The following is a 17,767-nucleotide window of genomic DNA, read 5'->3' on the forward strand; positions in this document are numbered from 1 at the left end:
TTTCCATCAAGAGATCAATGAAGTATGACATCATATATGGGGCACAGATCTTTCAGGATATTTTCCTTTTCTAATTTTGTTGGAAGAGAGGGATGTTGGAAAACTTCTTGATCATCATCACTTCAAATTAAGGAAAATTTGAGTGATCTGAACTAAAGATAGGTTAATTCCATGTAAAGAACCGAACAAAGAAAATGCTGCTCTGTATGAATCTGAAGGCTTTTAGATCGAGCACTTTTATATTATTATATCATCGTCTCAAGTGGTTGTGTGCTGGTAATTAATCTCACTCTGGAGACATGCTCAAGTGCAAGATCAGACTCTATAACTAAGTTCTTATAGAGTTTGGGTGAGTCCTGTAAATAAAAAAAGACCTCAAATATAATTAAAATACAGCCCAAGTGACTAGTCTGATTAAAGGAGGAAGAACATATTTCATCTTGTGTTAAATCAATATATAAGATATATTGACTTTGTTAAACTGATTTACATTGAATCCTATGATTAGAAGCTACACAGTAGAGTTTATCAAATACCATTTCATCTTCCCAAAACAAGTGTAGAAAGCGAATAACCACCAAATAAGTTGGATTTTCTTTCAAAAATTAAAATAGTAAGTGTTGAGACAACTTTCAGTGGTGTCTGCAGTGCCCTCCACGTTCATGATTGCTGCATGAACGATGGAGAAACAACTTCAAGTGATCCCAGTGGAGAATATATATCTTTGATGGTTAAGTTAGTGAACAAACCAAGAGTCTATGAATAAGTGCATGTTTGGGATTAGGAAAGAAAATATACAAACATTTTCTTGAGGAATTATGGCTTACTTCTTAATTAATAAGTTTTATTATTAATTAATTATTTATTGTTTGGTAACCCTATGTTTAAAATACTTTTAAACAAGTTAAATACATTTGTTTGGAAACAAATTGTGTAGAATGATTTATGAGGTAGAAATTATGATTATTTGAATTTTTAAACATTATGTCCATATCTTTGAAGCATGTACAGTTTATGAACAATTTATTGACTTTCAACCCAATAACCTTGCTTTAGAAACACCATTGTCTTTGTGATATGGATTCTATGCTAGCATAGATGTCCTTTGTGATGGTTGGGATGATGGTTTAGTGTTAGCAACTGCTTATTCAACTGCCATATGTAGAATTTTTTGATGATAAACAGAAATTTATAGAAATCATAAACTGCTCCAAGAACAGCCTCTAATTTTTTTTGCTTCTGGCAGTTGATATTAGCAGAAAATTAAAGACCATAAGCATAAATTCTTGATATTCCCTTCTTGTTGTCCTAGGATTACGATAGAGGGGTTGAGTGAATGTACAGTTTTCAATGTGTCAGAAACTTTCGTATAATTATTCAATGGTGATGTTATAGAAAACTAAATTTACTGCAACTGTTTCATTCTTCTTTTTCCTTATGTTAATGAGGCATTGAGCCTCTTACCAATCCTTGGAATTCCAAGTATTACATGTTCCGAAACCCCGTTACAAAAGCCTACCAATCTGCCCCCTGTTTCTTGTAGTTCTTCCAAACGGCTTCCAAATCCTGTCATCTGTCATACCTGAGTTCCATTGGATGCCTTCTCAGAAAGAGACTGAATCAGAGAAGGCCATTGACATCCATATAAAAGTCATAAAAATCAATTACATGTAATGCTCTGTGGTTGGTTTCCTCCTGCTCCTCAAAGGCCTCTATAATGGATTGGTTTGCAGTGAAATGAGCAAACTGGTAATACGGAGAAACCCGATAGAGATCAGTAAATGCGAAAAACTTTTCGTCATCCATGGTTCCTTCATGATCATGTTGTAGACGGGAGATTTTCATGTAAGAAGCCTTGCTGCCAAACCTACTGCAAAGTAGGTCACGACTCGTTGCAATGAGATTATAGATAAGGACACTCAAAACCGTACAATTCATTCAGGTTCTCCTAGAATTGCCCACCTTGTTTTAATCAACTGCAGTGGCTGTTATGAGCAGCAAATGAATCAGGTTGAGGCCATTTCCATCTTCTACTGGTGCTTGTCTCTTGCGGTCTAGTTTTAGCATTTCTTCCCTCATTTGGAGGAGGCTGAATATCTTCCCATCACAACCTTCAAATGGATTATTAGGAATTGAAGCATCCTTTGATCTTTTCCTCTTTCTTGTCTTCTCAACACTTGAATCTGTGACAATTCCAAGGCTAATATTCACAAGCTCCTCCTCATCTCTGTATTCTATCATTTCCATTTGATAGAGAGAGAGAGAGAGAGAGAGAGAGAGAGAGAGAGTGCTGAGATTTGGGATATGGGACACGAATTGGGGGTTTGACTATTTAGAGAAGGCACTAGGTGGGGAATAACTCATAGATATTCCTTAGACTAACCCAAGGGGATAGAACCAGAGATGGATGAGATTGGATCTTTTCCCTTTTCTTCTTTATCCTTTCTGCAATAAGATGGAGGGATTAAGATGGCCGGGTATCTTTTGATTCTTCAAAATCCGTGTCTTTGGTCAAGAGCCTAATTAATTATTTCCTTATTATATTGGGTTGCTTTTGAGATCTATGAAAGGGTTTTTTCTTGGGGGTCCTGAACAATGTTCTGAAGGCTTAGAAGATGCCAGCCCCTTAGACAGAAATAGCAAGAAAATTGGGGAATCAACCTACCGTCCTTTAAAGAATTGTCCACATTCTCTCCTTCTAGATGCCCTAGCAACGAAGGAGAGAACTTGCAGTACTCCACGTTTATTGATTTTTTTCAAAGACCTTGTCTTGATATTTTATCTGACTGTGTTTTCGAAGCTTCCGGAGTTGAATTTGTAAACCACTATATGAATTGATGCTGCCCCCTTTTGTCAATATCTTGGATTGATTTAGACCATATTTTAGTGCTGATGCTATGTATCTACAAGGATATAAACTTAATTCAGGCAACTTGGTTATGCATATCCATGGCCTAGGGCGCAGCCTACCTAGCTAGCTATTTATTATACTTTGTTTTTTTCTTACAAAGAATTTATAGCATCTTCATAATCTCCCCTTTTGTCAATCTTTTCTGGTCTTGTTGGTGTTCATTTGGAAACAAACACACATACCAAGACCACATTAGCAGAATCATACATGCATGTTTCCTTCGATGGTTTCGCACTTTGTTTCAATATGGTATTGTCTTTTTCGATACGCATTTTTTCAACTTTTGGATCGACTTTATTATTCCTTCAAATCAATTGCACTACAATTTACAACTCACATTATACTTAATATAAGTTGAAGAACCAGTAGCTAGCTTGAGCATTAGGTTAATTAAATACCATTATGGTCAAGCTGTTATACATGATATATATATACACATATATATATATTGTCTGACCTAGTCAATATATATATAAATATATATAGCTAGGAGCATCTGAACTTCTTTTAACTCACATGAAGCATTGAGGCCATGGAAACTCTTTTGTTTGCCTTGTTTACGTAGGACAAGTAGAAAAAAGACATCATGAGCTGAATATGTTTTAGGGAAACACAAAAATATATATTCCCCATGCAAGCAGTACCACAAATTCAGATATTACTATATATATCTGAATTTATATATATATATGGAATTAAAGTACTGCTCCTATGTAGATAGATATCTTCACCAGAACATCATCAAACCGTGTCTCATTGATCGAATGATCCGTTTGTAGGGCCTTATACATAAATATCGCTTTTGTTCAGAGAGTAGAGAAATTAATTAATATATTATCTACTACTTCTATATGCATTATACAATGTAGAATATATACATGATGCCGGCCATGATCTTCTTTTTCTTTCTGACTTTTTTCTTAATTAATTTCCTGCTCTTATAATGAATCATTGCGTACGTACGTACATACCTTCATTAAGTACAGTTAAATGTAGGAATTAATGTTTAATATATTTGCAAAGAAATTAATACACATGCAGACAAAAACTATAAAAGATAGGCATTAATTTGTGGCTTCAGGCTCCAGTCTGCTAGCACTTAGTGGTGTCCAAGAAACATGGAGTTTTACACTTAACTATACTATATATACACTACATAAAATAAGGGATTTTACCACGAATATTGTAAAATCCCATGACAAATTCGTGGGATGCATATGGAGCTACTAGAGACTAAAAGGAGCCAACGCATAAAGTTTTCCCAAATGTAAATAGAAATCCAGAAAGGAATTTTCTGGATCAAGTCCCCCTTCATTGACATTAGAGTTTCTAGATTTTATGTATTGTCCCAATTTTACGTTTATATGTCTTTCCATGCATATTGGACTGCTGACTTCAATTGAGCTATTTTGAGGTCATAGAGTACATTGGATTAGGTAAACCCTCTTGAAAGCCTTGGTGTTTCTACAAATCCACACCCCATATAAGCATGAATATAAGGCTACATTATGATACAGCCCCAAAATAGTGTCTTCTGGGGGTTATATTGGTTTATGTTATGTCCACTGTCCAATAGGTAATATAAGGTTTTTTAATTTATTACAAGCCAAATAAGGTCGTACATGGGGCTGATTTTCCTCAAATTGAAAACATACATCTAAGTTGAACAGCTCTTGGATGAAGCTGACATTAATGTATAGTTTGTGAGGTTTAAATCCCAATATACTGATGACGTAAGCAAGCAGAGCCATATAACTAGTGCGTAATGCATTTGCATTCATAGAACAATTTCATGATACTTAGAACATTTGGCCTTGAATACATCAAACTTTTGCATGGAATATTTGAAGCCTATCTACTTCCGAAGCAGTTGCAGTCCTGAAGGATATGCATGGGGCCCTCTTTTCCCATGGTGACATATACAGCAGGGGCTCATGGATATCTCGATAGGTAGTGCATGCGAGAATAGAGAACAAATATCCCATTGTTTGTCTACCCATAAATTATAGCAACTTTATGGGAAAACTTTGGAACTTGCCATTTACATGCAACAAAAATCAATCTGGAAAACTGAACCCTATAATTAAGAAATCTGCTTCCCATGGCAGATGAAACCTGCTTGCTACAAGACTCTCTCTTGTTGTAATCCTACTATGCTTGCCTTATCTGCTTGTACTATGGATATTTCACTACTTGATAATGCAAGTTTTATTAAACTATTAATTGATAATCTATATAGGCCATTAGCTTCTAATCTGTATATTGCATTACTTTTCGAATTTTCTTATTTTCTAGGTGTTATTCATAGATAAACTCTTATAAAATGTGCCTGTTGTTGTACATATAAACCAGTTATATGTATATATATAAATGTACTTTTTGGAACATGTGGTGTATGGTAATTATAGAAGAGAGGGTAGGAATGTTGTATTCCTTGACAACATTCTTTCTTCTTCACTATATTAAGGAGCAATTTAGAATATGCACAGTTCACTATACTGGATGTATACTCGGATCTATGAGAGTAGGGCATATCATCCATAAAACTAAATTGGTGGTGTCCAATAGGATTGAGCCCATTTACCAGGTATCCTGACACCGCCTTTAGTAACAACCGTGTTAGAGTCATCCAATGTTCACCAAAAAGTTTTGGCTACCCCCTTCAATATCATGTACTAACAGTTATAAATCCATACGTATTGCTCTCGATCTTACCACTCCAATGAAACTTTGAATTTACTTTCGCATGCTGGTTGGGGCTTTCCTTCAACTAGTTTCATGATAATTAGATATACTTGCTTTCTTTAACCGTCATATTCAAACCAGAATTTTCTCATATCCTTGTTAACTCGTACCATTCCTTGTCACACATACAGATGGATAAGGCTTGGATGCATATTGAAGATAGAATGCGTTCTATCGAATATGTTGAAGGCGTCAAACATTTCATAGAGCTGGCAAAGGCCCATTCACCGGGTAGAGACTGCATTAGGTGTCCATGTAGGAGATGTCGAAATCGAACTTTTCATCCCATTTCATTGGTTCAGGATCACTTGTTCATCGTAGGTATTGATACATCTTATTCTACATGGATTTTCCACGACGAGGAGGAAACAGAAAATGGCTCCGCATTTTCTGATGAAGAAGTTCCTGATGATGGTAACTACAATGACTACATTGATGATGTAGATGAGATGTTAGATGACATCCGTGTGGGATCCTTTATGGATAATTCTGGTAGAACAGAATTTTATGTAGATGACGGGCCGTCACGACACACCGCTAAGGCTCCGATACTGGGTAATTTCGACGAGTTACTGGAAAATGCACGAAAGCCACTTTATCCAAACTGCACCAACTTTTCGAAACTATCATTCATAGTCAAGTTGCTTCACATAAAGACAGTTGGGGGTTGGACTGTGAAGTCTTTTGACATGGTTATTAAGCTGTTGCAAGCAGCATTTCCTCAAGCACTATTCCCCGCCTCATACCACGAAGCTCGCCGCTTACAGCAGGGTTTGGGATTTAGTTACACAAAGATCCATGTATGCCCAAATGATTGTGCATTGTTTTGGAAGGAGCATGCTAATAAAGACGAGTGCCCTAAATGTAATGCATCTAGGTGGGCCTTAAGTACAACTAACCAACAGAGGATACCCCAAAAAGTCCTTCGATATTTCCCTTTGAAGCCGCGGTTGCAAAGGCTGTTTATGTCTAAAAAGACTGCCCAATCCATGAGATGGCATGTAGAAGAGCGTGTTGACGACCCCAACTTCATGAGACATCCAGCTGATTCTACTGTATGGAAAGATTTTGATAACAAACATCCTTGGTTTGCTCAAGATCCTCGTAATGTTAGACTTGGTCTAGCAAGTGATGGGTTTAACTCATTTAATAATATGAGCAAACCGTACAGCATTTGGCCAATGCTACTTGTGCCGTACAACTTGCCACCTTGGTTATGCATGAAAGATCCATACGTGATGATGTCATTATTGATACCTGGACCAAAGGCACCGGGAAATGATATTGATGTGTTCTTGCATCCCCTAATAGATGAGTTGACAGAATTATGGGTAGAGGGAATTCATACATATGATGCATACAAACGAGAATCTTTTCAATTGAGGGCTGCATTACTCTGGACCGTCAATGACTTTCCTGCATATGCAAATCTGTCTGGTTGGAGCACGAAGGGTAAGTTGGCATGCCCTACATGTAACTTAGAAACAGATTCTTTGTGGCTTGTGAATGGCCGGAAACATTGTTATATGGGCCATCGTCGGTGGTTGGTGCTAGATCATGCTTGGAGAAGGAAAAAGGCAGCTTTTAATGGTAAGGACGAACACCGTCTCAAACCGAAAATTTTGGAGGGACAAGCTTTAATGGAGCAATTACATGAGGTCTCAAATGTGCAGTTTGGTAAATTATTAAAGAAGAGGAAACGTACACCGAATGAACTGAACTGGACAAAAAAAAGTATCTTCTTTGACCTACCGTACTGGTTAGACTTGGGATTGAGACATAACTTGGATGTCATGCATATTGAGAAAAATATTTGTGATAACGTTTTGGGAACCTTGATGAATATTGAAGGCAAAAGCAAGGACACCGCTACTGCGCGTAGGGATTTGGAAGATCTTGGACTGAGGAAAGAATTACATTTACAGCATCATGGTAATCAAACTTCTATGAGTCTTGGTTGTTATATGTTAAACGTAAATGAGAGGAGGAGTTTTTGTCAACGCTTGTCAGAAGTTAAATTTCCTGACGGCTTTGCCTCGAATATTGCCCGGTGTGTCAACGTTTCTGAAGGAAAAATCATGGGTATGAAGAGTCATGATTGTCATATCTTGATACAATATTTGTTGCCGGTTGTTATTGGTGGGTACCTACGACCCGATGTGCGTCGATGTTTAATAGAGTTGTGTTCGTTTTTCAAGGAATTATGTGGTCGAACACTAGACATAACAGTGTTGAAACGGCTTCAAGCTAATATTCCCATCATTCTTTGCAAACTGGAAATGATATTCCCACCTGCATTTTTCGATATCATGGTGCACCTTGCTATTCATCTGCCAGATGAGGCTTTGCTAGCAGGACCTGTCCAATACAGGTGGATGTACCCTTTCGAGAGGTATATGGGTAAGTTCAAACGGTATGTCCGCAACAGAGCCCATCCAGAAGGCTCAATTGCAGAGGCATATTTGCATGTGGAGTGCCTGACCTTTTGCTCTATGTACTTGAATGATATCGAGACTAGACATAATCGAGAGGAACGGAACATTGACACAATTGGGCAGAGCTCCCTAGAGCCAAGTTTATCGATTTTCTCCCAAAAGGTTCGCCCTCTAGGGGCAGCCCAAATTTCAAAATTAGATGAAGCTCTGTTGGCCAAGGCCACGTGGTATGTCCTTAATAATTGCCCGGAGATTGAGGACTATTTAGAGTAAGTACACCCTTGTAAAGCATGTTCAACATTCTACTTCGTGTACGTCATGTTGAATACGTTATTAAAGCATGAATCTTTGTAGGGACCACCGTAACAATATGCAAGAAGAGGACCCAATTAATTTCGAGCGTAGGCACCAAATGCAATTCCCAATGTGGTTCAGAACACGTGTATGTTATTCTCTTTTTTCATTTACCAATCATTTCCATTTATAAAAGTGATAACGTCACTTTCTATATTACTGTATTGACATGTCAAATACTTTAATGTTAGATTGCCGATTTGCATGCAATGACTCCCCCCGCGGTGACCGATGACATATTTGCTTTAGCATGTGGGCCAGATCCGCTAGTGGCGAGATATGCCGGTTGTATAATGAATGGAATTCGATTTCACACAAAGGAGCTTGAAGGGCGTCGCCGCACCCAAAACAGTGGGGTTGTTGTTCATGGCGACCATGAAGGAGTGCCTGTTGACTTCTACGGCGTGTTGCAAGACATCATAGAATTACGCTATATGGGGTGGCGTAAGTGTTTCTTGTTTAAATGTGATTGGTGGGACATTGGTGATAGAAGAAGGGGGATACATGTTGGGGACCACTTCACGAGTGTTAATACTTCTAGGCAATGGTATAAAGATGAGCCGTTCGCCCTCGCTTGCCAGACGTTGCAAGTATTCTACATCAAGGACCCGAATTGGGGGGGAAGTTGGCATGCGGTACACAAGATAACCAATAGGAATGTTTATAATATTCGCCACAAGACCTCGGACGTTAATGATGATGCTGATGATGACGATGATGGGTCGGACACTCTTGAAACTGAAGATGAGAGTGATACTGATGTTATTCATTATGTCTCAGTTAATGAAACTAGCCCGGAGACGCTCAATCCACTGACTCGAGGAGATTCAGACAACTTGCCGGTTGATTCGTCAACCATGTCACCTGAACAATTGTGTAGAGAAACTGACGATGAGGATTGTGTTGATGATGAAGACCTTAACCGGCAATTTGATATGGAGAACATGCCTGCTGTGGATAGCGATGGTATTGATCTAAAACCTCAATTCCATTGCCTGGACTATTTTAGATTGATGGTTTATCATCTCCTTTTATTTAATGCATGTAGTCTCTAATTAATGGAGGCTTATGTTAATCAATTCTACATAGCTATTGAAATGGCATTAAATGCTTCCATTGTTGTTTTGATGAATACATGCAAATTAGGACAAAAAGATGTTTGACACACAAGTTTTTCGTACCATTCTATTATAGTACTATCATGTACCTACATAATCTTATATATTGTATCTTGATTTTTATTGGGGCTTGACATCTGTTTTTATTTCCTCCGTTTGCAAACAGCGCCTGACTGTTCTTTCTTCCAAGAACAGTTGAGCACAAACTGTACGCCCGTGTGAAGCATAAGACAGATGAAGAAGTGGTCCAGCGTGGTTGCTCTCTCTACTTTGACTTGGAATGAGGAAACTTTGGTAATCAGAGGATTAGTTATCCCATTTCGTATATGCTGAATGTTGCTGCTTGTTATACTAGACATGATTTTGGAATATAACATGCCTATGATCTTCCATGCTATGCTTGTGCAAATTTTCTCCCAATTGCCTGTTTTCATAGATTTGATTATTAGTCTTATTTAAATACTTGTTAACCATGACCATACTTTCACTTTCAAGAAAGAGGAGTCCAAAACAGACACTAAGCTGTAAACCCCTCAGTAACTAGAAAAGGTCATGAAATACAGATGCACTGCCTCTTATATCCATCTACATTAAGATATAAGCAAACCACTGGTGGAGATGGTCTGACATCATATTCTGGTGCTTTGAATATAAGCTGGGCAGGACATTAGCAGAAGGTCTAGAACATATTCACGAGTGAAGGGGTTGGAAAACCAACTAGTTTCCGCTAGAAAAATTACCCCTGGTTGAAAGGTCACACTGAATACCTGAGCCCATTACAGATTTAGTGTTGGTTATGAAATACAGATGGAAGCATAATAAGATTCAGATCTGCGTTATATATATATATATATATATATAATCTGGTACAGCCATCAAATCTGGATATCAGTTTACTGACCAAATTCACTCCCTTATAAAATGACCGGATCAATTCTATACAGTTGGACTGATGAATCCAACTGTATAGAATAATATGTTGCTGACAAAAACATGTATAATAATCTGGAATATGTTGTCCCATCTAACTCAATGACATCGAGTAGTTCAAATAAATCTTACACGGAAGCCTAATGACATAGTGGTTTGTGGTGGAGCACAGTTGGTTGATTTTACATAAAAAGCCTCTGGTTGTTATTGGAATGGATGCTGCTTTCAATTAAAATTACTCACTGTCTCCACCATTTTCAGACCTGAACAATGTCAAATCAGTTACCAACAGATATCATTGAAATAATGGATGTAGCATGTATTGGAAACCTGTTATATACAGGGCATTGGATTAGCTAAAGCAGGCATTGCCTCAGTAGTCAAGAAATAATTAGAAGAACTAGTAGATACTGCATGCAGCATAACAGATGACCTCAATGCGACGTACGTGGGAAAGATGCAGCCAATGGTGGAAGTCTTTGACCACCATTGTCATAGCATTCACCATAGTACATGGCAGAGTAGAAAATGGATTAGAAAAATTTAAATGGTGTGAGCAAACGTATGGCAAGCTGAGTGTGTAACATTTGGACGAAAATATAAGTTTGCGCGTACAAAAAGTTCAATTAGATTAGTTTTGTCCAATTAAACTGATCGAAAAGGGCATGAAAGGGGGATAAGGTTAATAATTCAATGGTGGATATACTGCTACCACAGTTTTGTACAATAAACTGAGCTAAAAGGGCATGAAAGGGGGATAAGGTAACTGTTGCTACTATGACATACTGCTATGATAGTGGCAGAATGGAAATGGCATTAAATAGACCTAATATACCATATTTATTAATGTTAGTTTTGTACAAACCTACTGAGATTAAAAGGGTATGAAAGGAGGATAAGATAAACATCGACAAAAACTGAAGATATACTTGGTAATTATGATATTATCAGTATGGTAAAGGCATGAAATGGAAGTGTTATAAAAAAGGCGCACACCAAGACAAAGCCTGTTCAACTTTGGACTGAATTGCAAGGTTGTTAAGACTGTTATTTTACATGTTATCTGCCATATAATGGACATGTATTCACCATGATTGGGCTATCTTGGATGTAAATAGATTCCAAAGTCAGACCGTTTACAGCGTGGTAAACGGTCGATGTATCGGACATATTGGAAAAAAGACATAAATCTGGAAAGTTAAATGTGTTATATGTTACACTGATAAATCGAGCTAAAAGGGAATTGGAATAGCATCAAGACATCATTAGGCATAAACCAATATTTCGAAGAGGGTTTTACTTCCATAAGTGGCTGACTTACGTAATGTGAACTACGCTTATCTAAAAACCATTGAAACAATTCAAATGCAGTGGTAGTGATGATGGTATAAGGCACCGAAATGGCTAAACAAGCATGGTGCATGGGTATACGTGTATGTGTTATAGTAGAATAGGTTGATAATGAGATATAGCAAGCATTTTACCAAAGTTTATAATCGAAACAGGACCTTGGTAGATTTGTTATATGCCAAGGGACAAGTCCAAAAAATTGCTTTTAAACAGAGTTGACAAAAGGTGGTGTCCAAACCACACACTAAGTGCACCTTGTATGCCAATGGGTCCCACGGGAGCTAAAATTTGAGGCTTTTAGACAAGTGGTGTCCAAACAGACAAGTCTTGACTTCAATCAACTAACGTCTGATCAGAGGTATATATAATGTAAACTGAGCAGAAAAAGTGGTGTCTCAAATACTTGTTTTATATAAATGATTATGCCAACTGGGGCCCAGCAATATTTAATAGATTTGGCCTTGTGTCCAAATTGTATGGACACAACAACAACATCCTGACAAGATACTCCATGTGATAATATACATAAGTCCGGTACTTATCATGGCCCACCAAAAAAGGTGTTTAGTTGTATAAAGCATGTTGCTAGAGTGCCTTAAGTAAAAGAAATAGATATCATTGGCGGCTGATTCATTATTAAAACTCACATAAATACTAACCCAGTACGTTTTAATATACACCACATACAAAGCTGGGCAGCCCCTGTCCCAATGCCGAGGTGCTTGAGATAACACTTAACCACGTACACATATATAATTAGACACATGGCTAAGCTGTAAATCCATACGCGGGAAACTAAAATTTTTATGGTGCTGGCGGTTCTTTTAACTTTGGAAAACATGTGAGCTCGCGCCAGTGTCTGAGGCTGAAGTGACAGAAGTTGGCTTTTCATCATAGATTAGTGGCCGGGTACGTAAGGCAGAAAAGTTTAGAGTTTGCTCTGGGTTCCAGTGGGGCTTTTCTCATATAAGCAATGAGAAAAGGTGTACACACTGAATATATGTTGATAAGTACTCACTGAAACCTGGGATCCGAAAGAAAACCAGGAAGACTGCACACAGCTCTTCCTCTTCGCAACCAAACAGACCAACATATTGAAGATAGAAAAGGTAAACCCTATTTTCACCCCACAATCACATCCTTAGTTTCCACTAAGCAAATGTCTTTTTTGCATGAAGGTTTTTCTGTGGGACATATAATGTTCATGTCAAAAATGCCTCTTTTTAAAGAAGATTAAAGCTTTCAGGTTGCTATGAAAGTTGATATAGTACAATGCGCTTTTCATATATTGTAGGAAATCTGACTTTTTGCCTGTTTGGCTAATTAAAATATGGGTTTGCATATTACCCATAATTAGAAGAACAGAGTACAAACAAGTTTGGTGGGGTGGTAGTCAGATTCAGACCCAGTGGTTAATGTTAGTTGGGTTTTTGTCAGGCATTGTTGCTGTTGCTAGTGAAGCCATTCAGGCTCGCTGCATACCCGGCAGGGTAAGAGTTGTTTAGAGCAAAACCTCATTGAGGTGCTTGGGGTTTGTTTTAGCAAATAATGGGTACTTTGGCCGTGAAAGTAAAGTTGCAAAAATGTGATGAAGCTCAAAGATTTTAAGAGTACACCCTGAACTTCCTAACTTTGGTTGGAATAGTTTGAACTTCCTGGTATAATCCATGAAGTTGAGTGCTAAACTGAACTGTTTACAGTATAGGGTGAAACATTTTCATGGTCTTCCAACTGCATCCAAGGTGTTAAGTATATTTGTCATGTGAAAAGGGGCAGCAATGTAGTTCCAAATAAGTAGCTAATGGGTACTAGATTATAACTAGTAAAAATTAGAGAGAATAGATGAGTTACATTGTGTTTGGGAAATGAAAGGGGGGAAATATTTTTCCCCCTGTTGCAGGTTTCAGTGAAAAGTTGACCAGCTTTTCACATTTAAAAAAAAGATGGGTCAACTACAAATGATTTGAGTTTTGTAACCTGAGGACACGATGGCAGATTTTCAGGCACTTTCAAACATCCTTATTTAGTTACAACAATGTAATGGTGGCAACATGTAATCCGAATAAATAAAGAGAAGAAAAAGAAACAACAATATTTAGGTGCAGGGGATAAATATTGTTACTTTATACATGATTATCAAATATATATTCAGTGACATATTATACTTATGGGAATAAACATTGTAGGTATTAATGGTGATATCTGGAAAACGAGGCCGGAGGGGAAGAATTAGACCTCGACGTCCGCTCATAGTAGCGAGCCCTAGTGATGAACATAATTTTTGGTTTATCTGGAAGGAGAAGCACGAGCTCATCACTAGGGGTTCATTAATTTTTGGTTTATGTTGTTATTTATGAACATAATGGTTATAGTACATTTCGAATGACAGTTTGAATGTGATCATTTATTACTATGTCTATGCAGGCTGACTTCGTGTTGGATTGGAGTAGAGACAATCATCGCGAAGCTGTACTAAACACACTAGCTGATAGGTACAACGCTTACCACTATGAATTACACAAACATTACAAGAAATTTGATTCGCATGAGGAGGCATTAGCTGGTCGGAAGGAATGGGTGGAGCCACACGTATGGGAGTGGCTATGTGAAATGTGGGCCAGCCCCAAATTCAAGGTTTGGGATTCTGGTTTTATAATCAGTTGCAATTTGAGTCCATACCATTGGGTCCAGTTTTTTTCATCCATCTACAAATATATATGTATTTATACATAAATACACTTTCAGGAGATCTCATACATAACTCTAAGTGCATGATGATTTCCATTGGTTGTCATATTTCAGGAGCAATCTCGTAGGAACAGTAACAACAGGAAAAAACAGAAGATTAAACATACAAGTGGGAGGAAATCATTTGTTAGGCTTATGGAAGAGAGGGTAAGCTAGATGTTTCTTTGTAGAAGTGAGTCCTATGTGTTATGGATTCATTATTGTTTGTGAGGCTTAACTAACTAGATCATGTTAAATTGAAGGGTGAGAAGGCTTGTAATATGATAGAGTTTTACAAAGAAACACACTGGTCCAATAAGAAGGGTAAATGGATCAATGCAGCTAGTGAACACAATTATGTGAGTTATCTTAATTTCCCTCTGATTTCTAATTATATAATGGGCTTATGCATGGTAGATTTTAAAATAGCATTTACGGTGTTATTGTATTTTCTTTCAGAATCTGATACTTGAGAGGTTGGGTGAGAAAGAAACTGAAGAGGATGTTGAACTCGACAATGGTGATGTTTTCAAAGAGGTGTTGGGGTTCAAATCTGGCTACGCACTAGGTCTGGGCCACTCTGTCATACCTGAGCCCTCCCCATTTCTGAAAAAGAACAAGGCATTCAAACGTATAGCTGAGGAGAATGAAAGGAACAAGGAATCTGCTGACTTATATAAGAGTAAACTAGAAGCACTGCTAGGTGATATGGCTGAGCTGCGAAAACAGTTTTCTAAGCATGACAAACAAATCATGGCCATATCCTCACATTTGGGGTCAAGTAGGGAGTCTCAACAAGAGACTCAAGGAGATTTATAAAATTCCTAATATATTGTAAAGGTTTTTTGAAGAAGGTCATGGGGATGGAATATGTTTTTGTTCCCCCTATCGCTTTTGGAAACAATTATAATGTATTTATTTTGATCAACTGTGGGGAAAGGTTGGGGGTCATGTTTTGTAAAAAAAGGGATGGGAGGTGTTCCATGTAATTGGACACAGGTTTTTGTTTTGGGAATTCCATAAACTACTTTAATATGGGAATGGGTACTAGATTATCAGATGTGTTACCATCAGGTGATGGTTTGCTGCTGAATGAGTGAGTATCTATTTCAAAAACACTATGAAGTAGTGTTTGGAAGTTCCTGGATATTTGTAAAATGATTGGGTACAGTTAAATGCTAATCATTTTGATTTTTAATTTTCAGGGAAACACAAGTAGTGCATCAATGGATCTGCATATAAGGGTTCCACCAGGTCTATTTTTTTTGGGTGATGGAAGGCATTATTGGAAAGTAATGGAAGTAACATTGTTTGGCAACCACCATGCGAAGTGACCTATATAAGGTAATTGGACAATTTCCAGATTGGGTGATGGTAGCTTAAACTTTCTGTCAAAATTCTTGGTTTATGTACAATGATTTTTGATATTTTCAATCAATAGATGATGTTATATGCTTGTTAGGGTAGTCCATAAAAATTTGATTATTAGAAATCATTGTACATGTTTTAGGAAAATGCATCTGCTTAGGAAATGACTAGTGGGTTAATACACATAATTAGGTGGAGTATGAATTGGGGGGGGAACCACAGTAATTATCTGTATTTAGAGAATAAGCCACCTTCATATGTCTGGTTTGATCAAAATTGGTGGTTCATATTGTAACCCACATCAGATTATTACATTTTGAAGTCCAGATTTGGGCTATATATATGTTAAAATTGGAAAGGTTAGAGTGAAAAGGTTTAAAATTCATTTACTTAAGACTCATGATATTATATCAGAATCTGAATGAGGAATCCACATGGATGTTAAAAAATCCTCAGGCTTTCACGTGCACTGTAACTCACTGGGTCACTCACTAGAGTTGTATGGCAAGTTAAGCAACTCGTTGCAATAACTGGATGTGTCATCTTTTATTGATGACTTTGGTTATGATTGGTTGTGACAAAAACATGTGTTGGAGCTGTAATGAATCCTCATTGGACACAGATGCTACAATTTATATTTAGAAACAGATTTTTCCATGGTGCACTCAAAACCGGATTTTGAATGCAGCAGGATACCATAGGTAATTATATAACATTGAATTATGATGCTTGTAGCATGAATATAGCAACTTGATGAATATTGCCCTGTTTTGCATAATGTGCTGGAAAAAGGCAGCTTCAAGTTTTAATTTTTCAACAGCAAATCAATTACAAAAATATTAGGGATTACTAACTCAGCAGGTAACTGTTGATGGAAAACTATACATCTAAGAAGTATAGTTTAACTTTAGTTTGCAGGAATTCACAATTTATGAAAGAAAAACTAAACACCTCAATAGGCTTTTATTAGCACCTTAAATACATCATTTCATTATGATAGGTTAGGACTTGGCATTTACACAACAGAATCCCAATAAATTCTTCTCCATTATATTGGCCAGTTCTTCCATATGGAAATGACATATACATAGATATCATGTTGTAACACCATGTATACTACTGGATACCAAGGGTAATTGATAATAGCTTGCCATCACCTTCATTGTAGGGACTGCACCCTCTTGTATTTGGTGTCAATATCTGAATGTAAACTTTAATATATGGATAAAAACCTACTGATGCAGCAGGAATTTTCAGAATGCAATCATGGGATTGCATTCTAACATCCCTGGATGGAATATTGTTCATGAGCAGATATATTAATATATTTGCTAAGTAGGATGGTTCCTATGATTTTGTTGTCATTTGTTGAAGTTAGGTTGTTGATTCTCCTAGAATTGTAGGGCTACTACTGCTGCTGCTGGTGTTTTAAAAAAATTCATAACATCATGTATGAATAAAGGTTTCAGGTTAATATTCATTCAGCCAGTGGTTCCCTTCTGGTATAGAGAGGCATGTGGGCATCAGGATCAGCTGGTAGTATCAAAGAAAAACGGTGAGATCAACCGTTACATATGTCATACCTGCTTTCAATGGAGCTACCAGTGAACTTTACGTTGGAGGGAGGTTATTCTGCTGGAAGTGTATCCCCCATGCAGAATTGTGTAGTTGTTGTATGCATTAATAGTTGTTGTTAAAAACGCTGATGACTCTCTTCTCCTTCCCAAATGGGTAAACATTAGTTTTCCATTTCCCTCAAAGACCTGGAAAATTGGAACATTCCTGATCAATGTTGTAAATATATATATGGGGCAATAGTTTTGAATGGA

The 17,767-nt window shown here is 37.3% G+C and overlaps 2 protein-coding genes, 1 long non-coding RNA gene and 1 pseudogene across 3 annotated transcripts; 3 read left to right on the top strand and 1 right to left on the bottom strand.

Annotated features, from left to right (window-relative positions):
- Positions 1 to 1,252: 1,252 nt before the first annotated feature.
- On the bottom strand, positions 1,253 to 2,247 carry LOC122291153 (annotated as a pseudogene).
- A 3,540-nt stretch (positions 2,248 to 5,787) lies between these two features.
- On the top strand, positions 5,788 to 13,609 carry LOC122291154. Its single transcript, XM_043098797.1, has 5 exons — positions 5,788 to 8,360; positions 8,446 to 8,533; positions 8,637 to 9,411; positions 13,281 to 13,333; positions 13,544 to 13,609. Exons 1-5 carry the CDS (start codon positions 5,788 to 5,790, stop codon positions 13,607 to 13,609), a joined length of 3,555 nt encoding a protein of 1,184 aa, XP_042954731.1.
- Positions 13,610 to 14,059: 450 nt separating this feature from the next.
- Positions 14,060 to 14,747, top strand: LOC122291155. The gene is made up of 2 exons (XM_043098798.1): positions 14,060 to 14,477; positions 14,646 to 14,747. Exons 1-2 carry the CDS (start codon positions 14,256 to 14,258, stop codon positions 14,745 to 14,747), a joined length of 324 nt encoding a protein of 107 aa, XP_042954732.1. The 5' UTR covers positions 14,060 to 14,255.
- Positions 14,748 to 14,837: 90 nt separating this feature from the next.
- LOC122290847 lies at positions 14,838 to 15,906 on the top strand. The gene is made up of 3 exons (XR_006236568.1): positions 14,838 to 14,929; positions 15,030 to 15,666; positions 15,776 to 15,906. It is a non-coding gene; the product is annotated as an uncharacterized LOC122290847 (long non-coding RNA).
- The last annotated feature ends 1,861 nt before the right edge of the window (positions 15,907 to 17,767 follow it).

The sequence above is a fragment of the Carya illinoinensis genome, chromosome 13 (genome assembly GCF_018687715.1).
Source record: "Carya illinoinensis cultivar Pawnee chromosome 13, C.illinoinensisPawnee_v1, whole genome shotgun sequence".
NCBI classification, from domain to species: Eukaryota; Viridiplantae; Streptophyta; class Magnoliopsida; order Fagales; family Juglandaceae; genus Carya; species Carya illinoinensis.

Coding starts and splice junctions, on each gene's coding strand:
- LOC122291155 (XM_043098798.1), top strand. CDS start 14,256: ATGTCTATGCAGGCTGACTTCGTGTTGGATTGGAGTAGAGACAATCAT. Junction 14,478..14,645: donor GGGCCAGCCCCAAATTCAAG/GTTTGGGATTCT, acceptor GTCATATTTCAG/GAGCAATCTCGTAGGAACAG.
- LOC122291154 (XM_043098797.1), top strand. CDS start 5,788: ATGGATAAGGCTTGGATGCATATTGAAGATAGAATGCGTTCTATCGAA. Junction 8,534..8,636: donor CAATGTGGTTCAGAACACGT/GTATGTTATTCT, acceptor CTTTAATGTTAG/ATTGCCGATTTGCATGCAAT. Junction 13,334..13,543: donor CTCGCTGCATACCCGGCAGG/GTAAGAGTTGTT, acceptor AACTGTTTACAG/TATAGGGTGAAACATTTTCA.